The sequence below is a fragment of the Diachasma alloeum genome, unplaced genomic scaffold (genome assembly GCF_001412515.2).
Source record: "Diachasma alloeum isolate Michigan unplaced genomic scaffold, Dall2.0 Dall_scaffold_00648, whole genome shotgun sequence".
Lineage (NCBI taxonomy): Eukaryota > Metazoa > Arthropoda > Insecta > Hymenoptera > Braconidae > Diachasma > Diachasma alloeum.
The window spans coordinates 215,989-232,984 of record NW_021680780.1 but is presented as its reverse complement, the minus strand read 5'-3'; the positions used below and the strand labels follow the sequence as shown (position 1 = coordinate 232,984).

General features: G+C 38.1%; 1 protein-coding gene across 4 annotated transcripts in view; it reads right to left on the bottom strand.

Moving 5' to 3' along the window:
• Positions 1–15,672, bottom strand: part of LOC107043940 (protein Skeletor, isoforms B/C) — a 46,136-nt gene extending 30,464 nt beyond the window's left edge. The window contains exons 1-3 of one of the 4 annotated variants that reach the window (XM_015265656.1): positions 6,782–6,857; positions 4,721–4,983; positions 4,473–4,621 (exon numbers count right to left, since the gene is read on the bottom strand). In XM_015265656.1, the coding sequence (XP_015121142.1) occupies positions 4,473–4,539 (67 nt within the window). In that variant the 5' untranslated portion in view covers positions 4,540–4,621; positions 4,721–4,983; positions 6,782–6,857. Of the gene's footprint in view, positions 1–4,472; positions 4,984–6,781; positions 6,858–15,626 lie in introns of those variants that run through there. The other 3 variants (XM_015265655.1, XM_015265654.1, XM_015265657.1) reach the window with 3 other exon arrangements.
• Between the last annotated feature and the right edge of the window lie 1,324 nt (positions 15,673–16,996).

Genomic DNA, 16,996 nt, shown 5'->3' with positions numbered 1-16,996 from the left:
ATGGACACTTGAGACTTTTTTAAAATTATTCATAAGTCAGAAACAAACTTATCAATTGAGCTCAGTTTAGGCTCGTCACAAGGGGAAAGAATTGTTCTTTGTATTGAAAAAAAATATATTAAATTTTATCAACATTACAACCCCTCATTAACACTTTAAAAAAAGTCAAAAGTGTTCGTTTTACCCCAACGTCCCCTAAATATGGTCTACGTATTAGGGAATTGTTCTCTCAGTGCATTGATTGCCGATCGTTAACATTATTGAATGATGTTAATATTGTGAATCCCAATTAATGACACCTAGATGAGTGGTTTATTTGAGTTAAATGAATTTTATTTGGATAAAAAAATGGGTTTATTTGAGTAGCTCGTGATGGCGCCTCTATTCAAACTCAAATTTGATTTTTATTCGCGTGGTTAAGCACATCAAATAAATCGTTTTGCAAATATGAATAAATGTTTTTTTTGTTCGAATAAAGACCACGCGAAAAAAAAAATTATAGAAAAACGTAGCGAATTCAGTAGATAATTTTTTCCATTCAAATTTCAGCCGATAGAATTGCACTATTGAACTGATAATTTTCGATAATTCCACTGGTAATTTTTCATGTTAATATATATTTGAAAAACAAAAGAGCTCTCGTGGTAATACATATACAAATTTTATTGAATTTCTATTGACCTTCTGTTTTTTTCGCGAGTTTCTTTAATGAAAAATTTTCCATAGAAACTATTTTATTTATAATTTATTAATGTAAAAGGCCGAGTAGATCATACTTGGCATTAATAAATAAATAAAGAAATATTTCTAATTTATTATAGTATATTAAAATGTATTACATATTTTACAAATGAGAATCAGAATATATGTGCATTAAAACACACGTTTATTTGCAATAAAATTACGTCAGCGGAACGACATCAGCAGTTTTCACGGGGCTCATTCGCACGGTGTTAGCATAACACAATGCCGATATGAGGCAGTGGCCGAGACGTCAGATAATTCGTGTTGATCTGATACCTTCTGAGTCAGAATGACCTTAATGACTCTAACTTCGCAGAAATTAATTAAGAAAAAGAGTACACTGAGAGAAAAAATTAGTTCAGCCGAAAAATTATGCCTTCCGGGTAAATACCTGGAACAAATGATAATTTCAATTGGCAAAACTAAATAATTTCGAGGGTGCAATTTTTTTTTTAAACGGAACTTACGTATTTCGTTAAAAATGAGTGAAAATAAATAAATAATATTTCACAATTGCGGATGCACACACTATTAGAAAAAAATGAAATTTCATGGACATTTAACACTGAATGCGAATTAGGGGGAAAAAATCATGAAATTTAAAGTTTCACTGAAATTTAGTAAAATTCCACAAGTTTAAGGAGTAAATTACATAGAATTTTCAGTGAAATCTGAAATTTCATATTTTTTCCCCCTAAATCACGTTCAGTGTCACTGTCCTGAAAATTCCAGAATATATTTACCGTAATTTTCCGGTTTTCTATTTATTTTCATGGAGAAATGGAACAGAAATTGAAAGTTCTCTTTGAATTTTCCACGAAATTCTGAATTTCCAATGACGAAATTGCTCGCAACTTCAGTGGTAATTAACTTCGATAAAAATGTCCGAAAAGTGCAAATGTTTATCTCCCCGCAGTCGCTGAAAATCCCTCACTTTTTACAAAACTGAAACCTCAAATTTTTCTTCCGATTGCACCACAGAGATTGTCCCCGTCCGCGATTACTTTTTACCTCTTTCGTTCCCTCCCTCTGCAATTAAAAAGGAAGAAGGAAATGATAGAACTGGAAATGTTGAAAACCCGTTTATTCGTTTTTCGGATGGCCCTCTGATTCACCCGGAATCCGATGAATCCGGAGGAGTCTGACGAGTCCGCTGCGGCTCCCCGCCGATTCCTGCGGTTACGTAATGCCGGCATATGCTGACCTGGAGAGGTATCCGAGGTTTTTTTTCACCACATTTATCTACAGCGGTTTTGATTCACTTCTGTCCATAATGACACAATCGGTACCTTCCTATGGCAGAACATGTGTGTGTGTAGACACCGGTGGACATATCACGCGTGCGCTACACCGAGTGAAAGTCACCGGGGAGGTAATCCAAGCGCGATTTCACTCTTGATCACTGCGAGTGATCATCGGAATAAATTATATTTTTAGTATGCGTCGTTCGCTTGAATTTCCAAGCAGTTTCGATTTAATGGCTTCAATTTGACGCTCGTTATTTATAAATCGATTCTGGTTGAACTGATTTCATAATTTACGGTGAATCCTCGCGGTGGGATCACGACTTTAATTATGATGTGATTAATGATTTAATTTTTTGTGGGGACGAAAGGATTTGATCTTCAGAAAAATTGAACTTGTGAAAAATTTTAGATACAACTGTTTCGGATTTTCTGCCATTTCTGCTTGCAACGTCAAATAATTTTACTGAAATCCACCATCATGTCTCCCATTCAACGTATTTTTGGCATTAATATTTGGTAATTTTGATATCCTGAATTTTAGTGATTTTTTGGATAAATGTTAGGGGAAAATTCCAACTGTTTTAGGTAGAAATAAGATGGAGATTTCATAACTTGCATGAGATTTGAGTTAATTGAATATTAGTTATAATATATGTTCACTTGAACTCTTCAGAATTTTTGTGAAAGATTGAATGAAAATTTACGGTTTCCATGGATTTTCTCAACAAATCAGGATTTCCTAATGACGAGACTTCATAAAATTTAATAATTTGTTACTGATAAAAAGCCATTTGTTCTTTAATTAAATTCAAATTCAAGGGGGGTTGTTGCTTGAATTAAAAAAAATTCCTAACAGTCGAGCGAAGAAATATGCCCCAATGACAGCCCTTCAATACTTCTCCACTACTAGTTCAGTAGTAAAAATCGAGGATCAAACTCACACATTTTGACTGCTCTCTTTTTTCTGTGATAATTTTCTGCACATTTATTCACTCTTCATGTCCTCAAAATGCTCTTCAAAAATAACGGTCTTCTACAGAGAAAAATAGTACAAAGGAGGTAAAGCGGTAAAACGCGGAGAAAAAAGCTTTAGTTCAAGGACCTGTGCCATTGCAAAATTTAACGAGTGAGAAATTCTAAACTCAAATTACTTACTTCACAAATTTGCAGTGTTATATTTTTAATTCTTAGAAATTGTGCCCCTAAATTGCAGTGATAAAATCCCTAAAATGTCGAATTCCTTAAAATTAGGGAAGGATTTCTAAAAATGAAGGATCAATTCCAAAAAATACGGACAATTGAAACTTTTGTCTGTGAAGCGACTTTCCGAGGAGCCTCTTCATTCAAGAGAGCCATCGATTTTCACCCAGAGTCCTCTTATTTCTCTCCACAAAGAAGATCGTCAGAAAAATCCTCCCACCCCTCCCCCCAAGATTAATGATCCTAAATTATTCCCTCATATCACCCCACATTGTTTGAAAAAAATTCAAATTTCATGGATATTAGGGGGAAAAATCGTGAAATTTCGGATTTCACTGAGAATTCAGTGGAATTCCAACTTTTTGAGCGGCAGAAAGACGAGAATTCCCCAACTTACTCAAAATTTAAATCAAAATATGTAGAGTATTCAAAAAATTACTCAGAATTTTAAAGTTTTTGGAAATTCAAGGTTATATTTACCGGAAATTCCCTGATTTCTATCAATTTTCATGGAAAGGTCAAGTTAAAATTTACAACTGGCACTGATTTTCCCCCAAAATTTTGACTTTTCAATGACAAAAATCCTCAAAATTTCAGTGGAGTCGTAAAGTTGTAAGAATTTATATGAACCCTACCGGAAAGTTCAGCCAACAATTTGGAACCTTGAACTTCCCTCTTCCCTCCCTCACTTTCAATTTTCTAAAACAATCCAAAAATTCAAAAAAATTGATACACAAATGGAATTTCGATTCCATTTTAAGGAACGGAATTTTGATTAATGTCGACTGACGGAGCTCATCAAAGCGCACATGAAAACAAAGATTAAATTCCATCGCTCGATTCCCGAACAATGAAAGCGCAACTTCGACACAAACAACTTCGTCACATAATGAGTCGATATAAATATAGCGCAAAAAATCAAAACCTTGATTTTAATTCCGTCAAGCTAAATCAAATTTCAAAATTGCGTCGGACCGACCTCGCTGACCCCGCTCCCACATCAATCGTTAATTTATACGGAGAGAAATATTCAATAAAAATTACGTATCTTCTGTGGTTGTCGTATTATAAATTTTGCGGAACTGTCACGGAATTTTTCCAGAGCGTTCGGTAATTGTTATCCGAATCTCTTGTGAAAAATTACGATACCGTCACTCAAATTTTGTGCGTCGATTCCATAATCGGTGAGCGAATTGTGAGTTCCGTAATTTTTACTGAACATTTCTCCCCGTGTAACATTCTCTCCCGCAAAGCTTCCCCATTCTCACCCAAAAAACATACCCAATTCAGGCGTAGCAAGAAGCAGTGTGAGCCCCAGCAACCCGACGAATCCCATTGTCCTCTCCATAATACTCAGCGGTGTCCGCACGACTCCGAATCCTTTCCCGCGCCGTGTCCCCGATGCCCTCCGTCACTCCTGGCACACACACCTACAGCCCACAGAGGAGAGGAAAAAAAAATCTGTACACAGAAAAACACACGCGCGTCCACTCACACGCACGTACCCAAAGTAAACACAAAACACACACTTGATTTTATATTTTACTCTTCTCCTCTCCCCCTCGCCCCTCCGCGCCCGATGGAATGTTTTCCTCGTCGTAGATTAGGTGAATTCCACGGGCCCCGATGAAGTCACAGAGACGATCATCAAAACAGCCGCGGACGCACGCACTCGCGCGTGCCTCCTATGTTATTTATTCAATCTCGTTAAGTTTTAATGAGCCGTGAGATCGGTGTGCGCTCTGGGACGAGGACGACGAGACGCAGGAGACACCATCCACACGCGAATGATCTGGAAATTACAAAAATAGGACGAGCTGTGCAGATTGTTTCGGCAATAGTGGATTATTCTCGGGGGGAGCTTTTATCGCGGAGTCTAATGGAGCTGGAGGGAAATGGAATGGCTTGAATGGCCGCACTGGACTGAGTTCGGGTGGGCCAGCGGACTGGCTTCATGCCGAGAGTCGCCCGAGGTCGGGAGAAAGGAGATCTTTCGAGAGGAGGTGCCTACGATTGCAGTCGGAACGACCGGAATAATTACGAAAATTTTCACGGGAGTAACACTGGGGTGACTGGACACAACGACGAGGGGGGGAAGGGGACACTTGAGTTAACTGGAATTCTCATGACTCCGCGAATGGCTGAGGGACTTTGATGGTCGTGGTTTTCGGCGGGGAAACACCTTGTCATCAACACTTAGAAATTTCTTGAAATTTCAGTCACAATGTCATCTGAATTTTTAATGCTGCGAGTTTGAATTCAATTTCAAATGAAAACGTTCACTAAATTTCTCCTTCATCTTGAAAATTCACGAAAATTGGGTTTTTCATGTTAAAGAATCATTGATTTTTCAATGAAAGCTTGATTTTTCAAACTCATCGTGAAAATTGAACATCACATACAATTGAATTTTCAGTAGTTCGAAAATTCGGAGAAGTTATTGCCTGAATTTGCAAAATTTTCAAGGTTTTTCGGTGCCGTATGGACCTGAAAATCGAGAATTACTTGAATATTCAAGAAATTAACTGATTCGTCAATGAAGAATTTGACAGAAATTTCATGTAACTTTGCCATTGTTAAATATTTCAAGCTTTTCCACTTGAAATTTCAAGAGTAATTTTCTAACAGTGAAGTTAGCATTCGAGGAAATAGGGGAACACAGGGTTAATAAGTAAAAAATTAACACTTTGTTTTCTTAATGACGAATGTTTAATTGTTAAAATTGCGGTGGATTTTCGGATGCGGAATGTGGTCTTCTCTGCGTGTAAGAGAATGGGATAGAAAAGCCCCCATTTTATGCGATCGGAACTGCTTCAACGAGGATTGTAAAAACTATTTTATTAGGTCTCTCGTAAAACGATCTTTATCACTGAATGGGAAATTCGAAAAAATCGTGATCTTTCGCGTGAAGCGACTTTTATTTTGCGAAGTGTAGAATTAGAAAAATTTTGACGTTCCATAGGGAACGATTTTAATGTGAAGGTTGAAAAAATGGAGTCGGTTGTTATTGGGAAATTTTAATCGCTAATTATGAAATAGAGAAATAATGAGATTTCTGACGTTTTGCATAAAACAGCTTTTATTGGACAAAATGTAGAATGAAAAAAAAATTGAGGTTTCATATGAAAATATTTGTATCACCGACTACCAAATTAAAAAAAAAATAGCGATAAATAAAAAAATTTGGTTCAGTTAAAAAATGAAAACCGTAAAAAGCACCCATTCTACCCCAGTAAATAGCCACCACCGAAAGATATGAAACAATTATATTTGATTAAAATTCGCACGAATCGTTTGTTATCACTAAAATTTCAACCAACAAATCACTAAAAATGTGGAATTAAAAAAAAATTTGACGTTTCACATAAAACTAGTTTCATCACTAGAAAAAATTTTGGCGTTTCCTATGGAACGATTTGAATATCAAGGTTAAACAAATGCTGACGGTTCCAATGGGAAAATTTTAATCACTAATTATAAAATAGAGAAAAAAACTATTTCATCGCTGACAAAAAAATAAAAAAAATATGTGAAATATAAAATTATCAGAATTGAAAAAAAGCAGATTAAGAAATTCTGAAAAAACACACCTTATATCCCACCGTGAAAATAAATTCACACGGCGTCGGTATCGTATATTGGGGGGAGGTGGGAGCCGCGTAACGCACGCGGGTGCGTCGCGCGCGTTTCCGTACTGAGGACTGAGGGCGAAGATAACGGTCTAGGGTAACGGGATATGTATTGGCACAGTGTCAATTCCCCTCCGCCACCCCCGCAGGTACAGTGCGCATATAAACCAAAATGAAAGCTCCACCCAGTGGGAGGAGTAGGTGGATTGAGCTTGCGCGGAGAAAATCAACGGGCGCACCAACCCCTCACCGCCTGCCCCTGTGCATTTTGTCATTCCTCTCTTCTTCCTTTTGCCTCGCTATTTTACGATGATATTGTCATATACGTTGTGTGTTCATGTATTTTTTTTAAACCTTTCTTTTTGAAAGTTTCTCGGTTTTTCCTGCACTAGGCGCACCGCGCGACTCCTGGTATGCCGGCTGGATCGCTGTTTTTGCCTTTGTGATGATTCTTTCCTCAATTCTCGTCATTTACTCGCGATGTTTTTTTTGTATTGGGGAGGGGGGGGGCGGCGCTTGCTGCGTTTTTGCAGAACTTAATTATAGGAATATTGTGGCTCAGTCTATGTTTAATTGCGAGGCAAAATATTTTATGGAAAAATTTAAAATAATATATTTTAATGTTAACAATAATATTCGGGTTTTGTCGATAATGTTATGCCAATTTTTTGAAGGGGAGGGCTGCCTTCATTTTTTGACGCATGAATGGGAAAAATTGGAGATATTGAAATATTTGAAGTAGGGAGAAAATTAATGTTTAACGTGATTTTTTAAAATAAAATTTAAATATTTATATTTTTGGTTATGTTCGGGAAAGACGCGTGCTTTCAGCATTTTTACGGAATTTAATTGTAGGAATGTTGTGATTTATTTTTGTGTTAATTGTGGGGTGAAATTTTGTCTTATCGAAAAAATCAAAATAACATTTTTTATTTTTGTGTAAAAAAATATTTCATGGAAAAATGGGAAAAATTGGAGATATTGAAATATTTGAAAAATGAAGATAATTAATGTTTAACTTGATTTTTTAAAATAAAATTTTATGTATTTGCATTTTTTGTTATATTGGGAAAGGATGGGCGCGTTCAGCATTTTTACAGAATTTAATTGTAGGAGTATTGTAGATTATGTTGTGTGATCGTGGAACGAAATATCTTATCAAAAAATTCAAAATAATATATCTGTTATTTTTATGTAAAAAAAAATCACGAAAAATTGTGAAAGTAATGCTATCCAATGTGATCCCAGTTTTTTGCCTTGATTTGTTGACACACGAATGGGGCAAATATTAGATTTTGAAACATTGTAAAATTTTAAAAATTATGTTTAACTAGATTTTTCTAATGCAATTGAAATATTTTATTTTCGCAGAATTCAAAATACTATTTTTCTGTTTTACTATAAAAAAATTTACGAAAAAATTATAAAAATCACGTTAAAAACAATATGAAAATTTGTTCCTATCACATAAGATTAATTTTCGGAACGGATTGCCTTCATATCTCAAACAGTCAATGGTGCCAAAAATATCCAAATAAATATTCAGAAAAATGCGAAAATTAATGTTTAACTTAATTTTTTTTACTGAGAAATCCCGTCTCGCAATTCGATAAATAAATCTCACGAGTCACTCGTGCGGACAAAAATATAGGGGGGGAACAATGTACAGGGGGAGAAAATCAACGCGCACGAGGGGGAGGGGGTAAAGACGTTTGGAGAGAAAAGGAAAACGTCAGGGGGAGAAAAAGGTAATGCGGAAAAACTCGACCGTGCGTTTCGAGGCGGGATGGCCAACGGTGAATTTGAAATAAGCTTCTCGTTTTCCCTACTTCAGTGCTCTTTCCTCTCCCCCTCCCCTCCCCCCTCCCCCATCTCACCCAACCCCGTTCTACTATTTTCACACCATTCTCGGATTGAGTTTTTCACAGCTCTCTTCTCGCATTCCGGGCTGGCTGTACCCGGGGGACTTTTTACTCTTTTTTTTTTTTGAGTAAATGACTACTCAATTACTTTTTATTTGCTTTCCTCTAGCCTGGGAAAATGGGCTAATTATATGTGAATAAAACGCGAGGGGAGACACGTCGAGAGACTAGTTCTAATTTAACCCTAGATTCGTCGTCTCATGAGGGAAACGCCGCATGTTTTTTTTTCTTCAGGGGTATCCCAAAACAATACCACTGAAAAGTGAGTCAGCATGGGTTTCCGGAAAAATTCTAAATGACTTAATTTACTGAATTCTCATAATTTATTGAGATTTTCTGTCCTCATATGTTGAGGACATGATGGAGGCAACAATAAATGTTCGACTCAAATGGAAAATTATTTGTCAGTTAATTGCTCGAATCGAAAACAAAAGTATTTTACAAAATTTCCATTTTTTAGAAATTTTACAGAAAACGGTATAAAATTTTATAATAATGCACCTGTGGGACGTAATTAGTTTTTTTGGGAATTTCTTATGCGATTAAAACAGTGATTGCACTGAGAAAAAAATTACTTTTGCCGAGGAATCACTTTCTCTCGTGTCAGTAGAATAATGGCTGTCGATAGTATCATACGGCGTCTGGTTAATCCCGCAATCCAGAGAAGAAAATTTACGTACTCATCTGAGTCTGGACCATCCGGTTGCCTCCAGTCATCAACGTGTGATCCAGCAGAGTCCTAACCCACGCAGTTTTCGACTTCCTCAGTCCTGGGAGATGCAATAAATTCGTGATAAAAGTGATGATGTTGACAGTGCGAAGGCTCAAAGCAGAGGAAGTAGACCGCGCGGGGGTTCTCCGCTGTCAAAATATTTTGATTTGCGTATTCTAATTTATTTCTGACCACCGGAGTCGAATGTCAATTTACTTCAGAGCGCGAATATTGAAGGAATTAGTTCCTACAATCGAAATCATCCCATAATTCAACATAATTGTAATATTGGGGGAATGCGCTTCTGACAAAATCCATTCGTCCCCCGAGAAAATCATTCCTCGGCAAAAGTAAAGTTTTTTTTCCAAGTGTGTTGCCTGCATCGACAACATATGGGGATAGGAAAACTCGATAACTTATGAGAGTGGAATAAATTAAGTCCTTCAGAATTTTTCGGGAAGGACAACTTCTGGGTGTCGTCTTGGCCCCACAAGACTCTTCGGGTATACTTTATTTGTCATTGACTGTTTGGGTCCTCTCGCGAGAGCCAATTCCATGAATCGCTCGTATTCATACCTCAGTGCAGCTGAAAAATTCCCAAAATATTTCACTCCTCAAGGGTATTCCTCCGCTAATGGTCCCTCAACCCTCATTTTCTGGGACAGTTTCCCGTCATTAATCTCTCAATACTGATTTCATCATGTTGACCTTGCATAAATCAGGCAAAATATTTTGAATAAGTTAATGCGGTCAATTGTCTAGGATATGCTGAGAGTCCGTCCCAGCACCCCGGGGGGCCTTGTCGCACGTGGATCCCCTTGAGGCCCAAAGTGGACCTTCTGCTTCGCACGGGAAATTCCCCAAATCCACGACGCGGGCCAATCCCAGCGCTTCTAGCCTGAAGACTTTTCCTGCCCTCCGAATTTCCAGCCAATTGACACTCTCCCAAAAAGCCATCCCCTTCCACCGAGCAAGAACCAATCACTGAGATCCCACGCACGTAAAATCAATACGAATAAAAATTAGGGGAGGATGGGGCAAAACGGCCCCCCTTCAATCGTCAATATTTTCCGATTCAATAATCCGATTGGGATGAGTTAGAGCTCGTTTTGAAGAATGAAAAATTATCTTCAAAATGAAGTTGAAACTGGGAATTTTCACAATGTCATTCACAAGTTATTGACAATTGAAGGGGGGCCGTTTTGCCCCACCCTCCCCTACCTAGAAAATCGTAGCGAAATGTAATTATGCGGAGAGAAATATTCAGGAAAAATTACGGAACAATTCACGTAATCCGCAATGGGGAATCGTTTTCCGGAAATTTTTATAGGAATGGAAGAGGAGAAATCTGAAACCTTCAGATAACTTTCAGATTCATCACCGAACGAAGTACACGGAGAGAAATATTCAGTAAAAATTACGGAACTCACAATTCACTCACCGATTACGGAATCGACTCAGAAAATTTAAGTGACGGTATCGTAATTTTTCACAGGAGATTCAGATAATAATTACGGAACGCTCCGAAAAAATTCCGTGACAGTTCCGTAAAATTTCTTATACCCACATTTCGCTCCGGAATTACGGAAAAGGTACGTAATTTTTATTGAATATTTCTCTCCGTGTACGAAATTGTCACGTAATTTTTCCCGAAGAAGTAAAATCTTACAGAAACTTGCCGACTTATTGTGCCTCCATGATCCAAATTCTTGAACGTCCAAAAATTTTTATGAAGCTGGTGAGTTATTTCTACGTTCCGTTCCGTAAAATTTCTCAATCGTTGGGGAAAAATTACGGTACGACTTATTGTCCCCACAGCGGTGAGTCATCAGACGGGTGGTTAATTTTTACGGAACAAATCGTAGAATTTACGAATTTCAATTCCGACTTACACTTTTTATTGAATTTTACTTCGCTCGCGGATTACGTTTCAAAACGTAATTTTAAAGTTTTTTCCTGGTAATTTTTATTGAATTTTTCTCTCCGTGTAAATGAAAAAATGGTTTTTAATAGACATCTTACGATTCCCTCGCTGAAAAAACACATACAGATGCAAAAATCATTCTCCTGAACAGTAAAATTTGCCGGGTAAATTTAACAGTATTTCCTCCGTCTGTAAAAATTTGTCGCCATGCAAGCTAAAAAAAACAAAGATCTAATAAAATTCTTGAAAATGTATTTACGTCCAAGAAACCGATAACAATCAAAGCGCCACTATATCCCCGCACATTGGTCACGGAAATTATGAAATGTACGGTCACATGGATCGCGTGCAGTCACACTATAACAGCGAGCGATGACTCCAATGTCCGGGAACAGATAAAAAAAACTAGACCGAGTGGTAAAGCGACATCGCTTTGTCCCAAAAGTTTAATATCCGCTGACGATCGGTTGAACGGAGGGTGGGGACGGGGGTCGGGGGGACGCGGGGATGAGGGTGGAAGGGCCAAGATGAGGGTGAGAGAGAGGGGTACGAGTGGATAGGGACGTTTGAATGCGCGGCTTATGATCGTATGATAGTGTACGCGTGGCTCCCCAGCGCCGGCTCATCCCACACATCCAAATACACCCCCAGAGTACTTATTTGTATATCCTCGAAATTGTTTTTCATGAACTGCAGTAAAAAACGACACCCTTCCCTTTATCAAATGAAAATGCCTCACTCGTCATTTTATTGCGAAATAGCCTCTTGTTCTGGGTCTCGAGCTCTCAGATCTCGAGATGAAAGGAAAACTTGGAAATGTGATTAATCCGAGACGCTCTCCGTCGGGCTGAAAAAATCTTTGTAACGAAATACAATGAGTCAACTGAAACTCTCTGACGATATAACGAAGCGAATGAGACGGGGATTTCATGGAAATTATATTTTTCCATCGAAGAGCTGCAAAGATGGAAAAAATATTCCAACTCGCAAATCGGATTAAATGCAGATAACAATGGTTGTGAGGTACTGGGAATGAAAAAATTCATTTTTAAAAATGACGATTCTACATTGCGAACAAAATGGATTTGTAGAGAAAATATTTCATCGGATAATCTCACGTTTTTTTAAATTGCTAGTTCGTGATTCCGTTTCGATGTTACAAAAATTTCAAATTCGATAATAAAAGATGAATGAATTTAGCAATTAGTCAATTTATTTAATTAATTCAAATCAATTCTTTTGTTAAAATAATAGCTCTTTTTGAAAGAACCTCAAAAATTGTATTACACTAGATAAATTTATCACATGTCATATCTACTGAGAATGAAAAAAATTATTGTTAAAAATGAAAATTCGACATTGCGACAAAAACAGACTTGAATGAATGAATAACTGAAGAAATAAATCCATTAATTACTGGAATTAATTAAAATCCAATTTATTTATTCTTTGCACAAAAAAAAACAATAGACTTCTTCGATAAAATCTCTTTTAAAATTAAAAACTACGCGATGCGACATACACTAAATAAATACGTCACACATGTCACATCTGATATTTTTAACTCTTCCTAAACATGTCGTTATTTCCGCGGGGGTTCCCACGCACCCGATAATAATCCAGCAATTAAACATAAACCTCTGCGCACGCAACGGTTCACTAATTCACCCCAAGCCTAACCCCAATACGAATCAATCGGCCTCGTGCAGCCGCGGCATTCGGCGAATATCGCCGTGAAAAAACCGCCTGATACTCCCGGACTGCTCGACCGGGTGGTCTAAAACCCCCGCTCGCAATCTAATTCCTCCATCGCAGCAACTAAACTATAGTTGCACGAAACGGAAACGCGCCGGGGGGGTTAACGGAATAGAGGTAAAAGCCAAGGCAAAAGCACCGATAAATCAACCAGTTGCGCGCCCCAAGAGAGAGTAACATCGTCAGAGTTAGAGTGTGCCAGGACACCCCGCCCCATCCGTGTTGCCAGATGGGTTAATTTCATTGTGGCTATGATGAATATCAGGAGAAATTTACACATCTCACCGCTGGAAAAAACTGAAATTTCGTGGACTGTTTAGTTGTCATTTTCGGGAGAGCAACACTGCATTTTATCGAGGGGGAAAAATCGGAAATTTTAATTTTACTGGAATACTATATATGAAAATGCGAATTTTTGGGCAGCGGAAAAATGAAATTTGACATTTTTAGGGAATGATTGGACTGCAATTTAGTTTCCATTGATCTTTCCATCAAATTGCGAATTTTGAATGAGGAAATTTGTTAAAATTCCAGTAAAAATGTCGCTCGATGAAATTTTTTAAGAATTTTAGCGGAAATTGTAAGCAGATTTATGGATTTCATTGAAAATCTGTTGGTCATATTCATGAGAGTGACATTAACTTCACTTTAGGGGGAAAAATCATCAAATTTTTAATTTCGCGGAAAATTTAATGGAAATCCCAACTTTTCGTCGCCCTAGTCACTTAAATTTTCACACGAAACTTGAAAGCTCGTACCAAATTGCGTTGGATTTTTCTGATTTGCATTAATTTTCATGAAACAATTGAACTGAAATTCACTTTTTGAAGAACAAGAGTTGGCAAAACGTCCGCACATTTAATTAACACGATAAAAATTTCCGAGCTTAGCTCTAAAAAATTCATCTAAAAATGTAAAACACTATAATAACCCCCGCACCTCCTCCCAATGACCATTAAAAACCGCCAAAACCCTCATCCATCAATTAATGAACCCCAGAGTTGTAATTAACAAGTTCCCGTCAGAACAGTGGAATTGTAATAGAGGATTTCAAAAACAGGATTCGACAAAGCCCCTGCAAATTTCATGGAGAATGTAACACGCTAAAAATGTCCAGTATTTCCCCGGAACTATTCATTAAAAATGTTAAACCCCAATGATCCCAATACCTCCCCCACTGACCCAAAAAATCCCCAAATCATCATCTGCCAATTAATCACCCCCACAGCCAGCGATAGCCAAATTTGTAATATTTTATCACGACTAATACTATAGCCCTTAATTAGATAACATCACTCTTGAAATTTTTTGAGTACTTAAGTATCATCAATTCAAATATTCAAATATTCAACTATTTTATCAATCAATAATTTGAGGTAGGAAGATTGACGATTACCTGCGTAATCGAAAATCCCCTTTCAATCAACAAATTGTAAATATATCATTATTCGTAAAAATCAGATTATTAACATTACATTATTTGAAAAATTGAATCAACATATTTTAAACCTTCAATAATGTAAGGGTCAAACCCTAGCAATATCACAGAAATTTAGTATTGACGGGGATCCCCCCCCACAGCCGTAATTATTAAGTTCCCGTCAGAACAATGAAATTGTAATTGTGCGAAAATTTCAAGAACAGGAGTCGACTAAACGTCTACGGCTAGAGTGTCGCTCGATCGATCCGTGGATGCGTACGCTCGTGCAGCAGCTGGGGTTCTCTCTACTACAGCCTATCGAACAAGGACAGAATGAAGAGTGACAGGAATAAGGGAGAGAGAGGGGGTGCAACTGGAAAAATAACGAATGAACTAAACGATCGATCCCACGGTCTGACCCACATCTTCCGTGTTTCGTTGACTACATCAATACCTCCATTTCCACTCGTGATTATTTCCTAATCCTCAGGGTCATCCCCACACTTGAATCGCCCAGTCGAGGTCACGATGACGCATCCCCCACGATCACGATTTTTTTCAAAATCCTTCAAACCTCATCAAGAATACATTTTTCAATTTCAGTTTCGTAACTTACGCAACTGGCGGAATAAAATTACCATCGATTATTCGTGCGCAGAGTCAACACGATACAGAATGTGCTGTCAGTTGATCAGAAGACACGGGAATATTTAATTCTCCCTGGGATCAGTGGCAACAGGTTAACATGCATGCGTCAAGGCCTTCAATAAACTCAAACCACCAGATAAAAATGAAATAAAATGCACGAATAAGCGTAAATAAACTCCCGACAATGAAGAAATAGCGATTAAGCATGACGAACACCTAATAAAATACCAGAGCAATTTATCTCCCCCCTCCATTCACTCACGAATGACTGTTTTTTATTCCCCTCACAGCAGTTAACTCTCGTTTTTCCCCCTTTTCGTGGCGTTTCCCGCCCCCCGACAAATCTCCGGACCACCCTCAAGGTTATAACTCCGTCATAAATACAACATGAGTTAGAGAAACAATCCAACAACATTGATTATTACGTTTTAAACTCCGTCACCAGTCGGAGATGATCGTCCTCGTCCTCCTTATTTTCTCTTTAAAAATCCTCTTTTACGAAGTCCGATGGGTTGCTCTATTATTTAGGAGAAAAATTTATGGCTCAACTGGACCAGCGGACGCGACTGAGCGCGGGAAGGTGAAACGAACGGTTGGACCAAAGCTGTAGTGCAAAACATGTAGACAAACGTATAACTGAAGTGTGAAGGGGTGGGTGGGAGGTGGGAGGGATGTGAGAAATCTAATGGTAGGAATAAAATACGCGGGGTTTGCGTGGCGGTGGTGCCACCTGACAGACACTGGGAAATTCGAGAAAAGCTGATATTTCCTTCCCTCCTTTCGCCCATGCGCATCGACTTTAATCGAATTTTCCGAAGATGAGGGAAACTGGGGGTGGGTTTTTCCGCCGTCTGTGTGCATCAGTCACGGGTAACTGGGTTCTTGGGTGGCCTGGATAGTCGGGGGAATACATTTAAAAAGTTTGGCCATTTGAATTATCATGAAATGTCGATAAAATAGCGGAGTAAATGCCCGGGGAAATTATGCGCATTTTTCCCACTTTGGTTTCTCGTCACGCGTCTGACATTCATTGGCACAATTTTTTTATCAATTTTCCTTCGGGACTCGACGAACATTGAATGTGCAAATTCCGAGTTTGCGTGGTTTAGAATCAATTTTCGAATGGAGTTTCGCTGTGTGCGCATGACGTGAAATTGATTGCGCGTTTTACCCCGGTGGAGCGTTGTTTCAGTACTGTCAGCGGTGGTGTCTACCACCCCCTGCATCGATATTCAATACAGGGTAATTTCTGGGATTTTCGGGGAATGCTTGTTTTGAGATTTGAGGATTGTAGAGTTTTTTTTATTAGAAAATTCGCGGTTTGGGGTTTTTGGTCTGTTGTGTGGGACATTTTTTATTGTCGTTCGTTGACTGTTCGATTGGGATTGCTGGTGGGTACTTACGGAAGACTTGCGGTTACACGCAGGAAATAGTATCTCGCACTGGTTTTTCATGTTAGCAGGGGTTTTCAGGCGCTCCTCCACAATCAAACGGGCGCGCGCACATTTTCTCACCGGAAATCGGTTGTTCTTCTTTAATAGTTCGAGAGAATTAGAATTTTTGTTTCGTTTCATTGGTCTATCGGGGAAGTAATTTTTTTATGGATGCGACTTTATGTCAGGTGTTTTCATTCTTTATTTGTTTTTATAATTAACATTTTACCGTGGATGTGATCAGACGGGAAATTGCGGGTTTTCATTTTCTCACCGGAAATCGTTTTTTTTTATACTTTCAGAAAATTTGAATTCATGGTTTAGTTCATTGCTCATATTTGGGGGGGGGGGGAAATAATGTT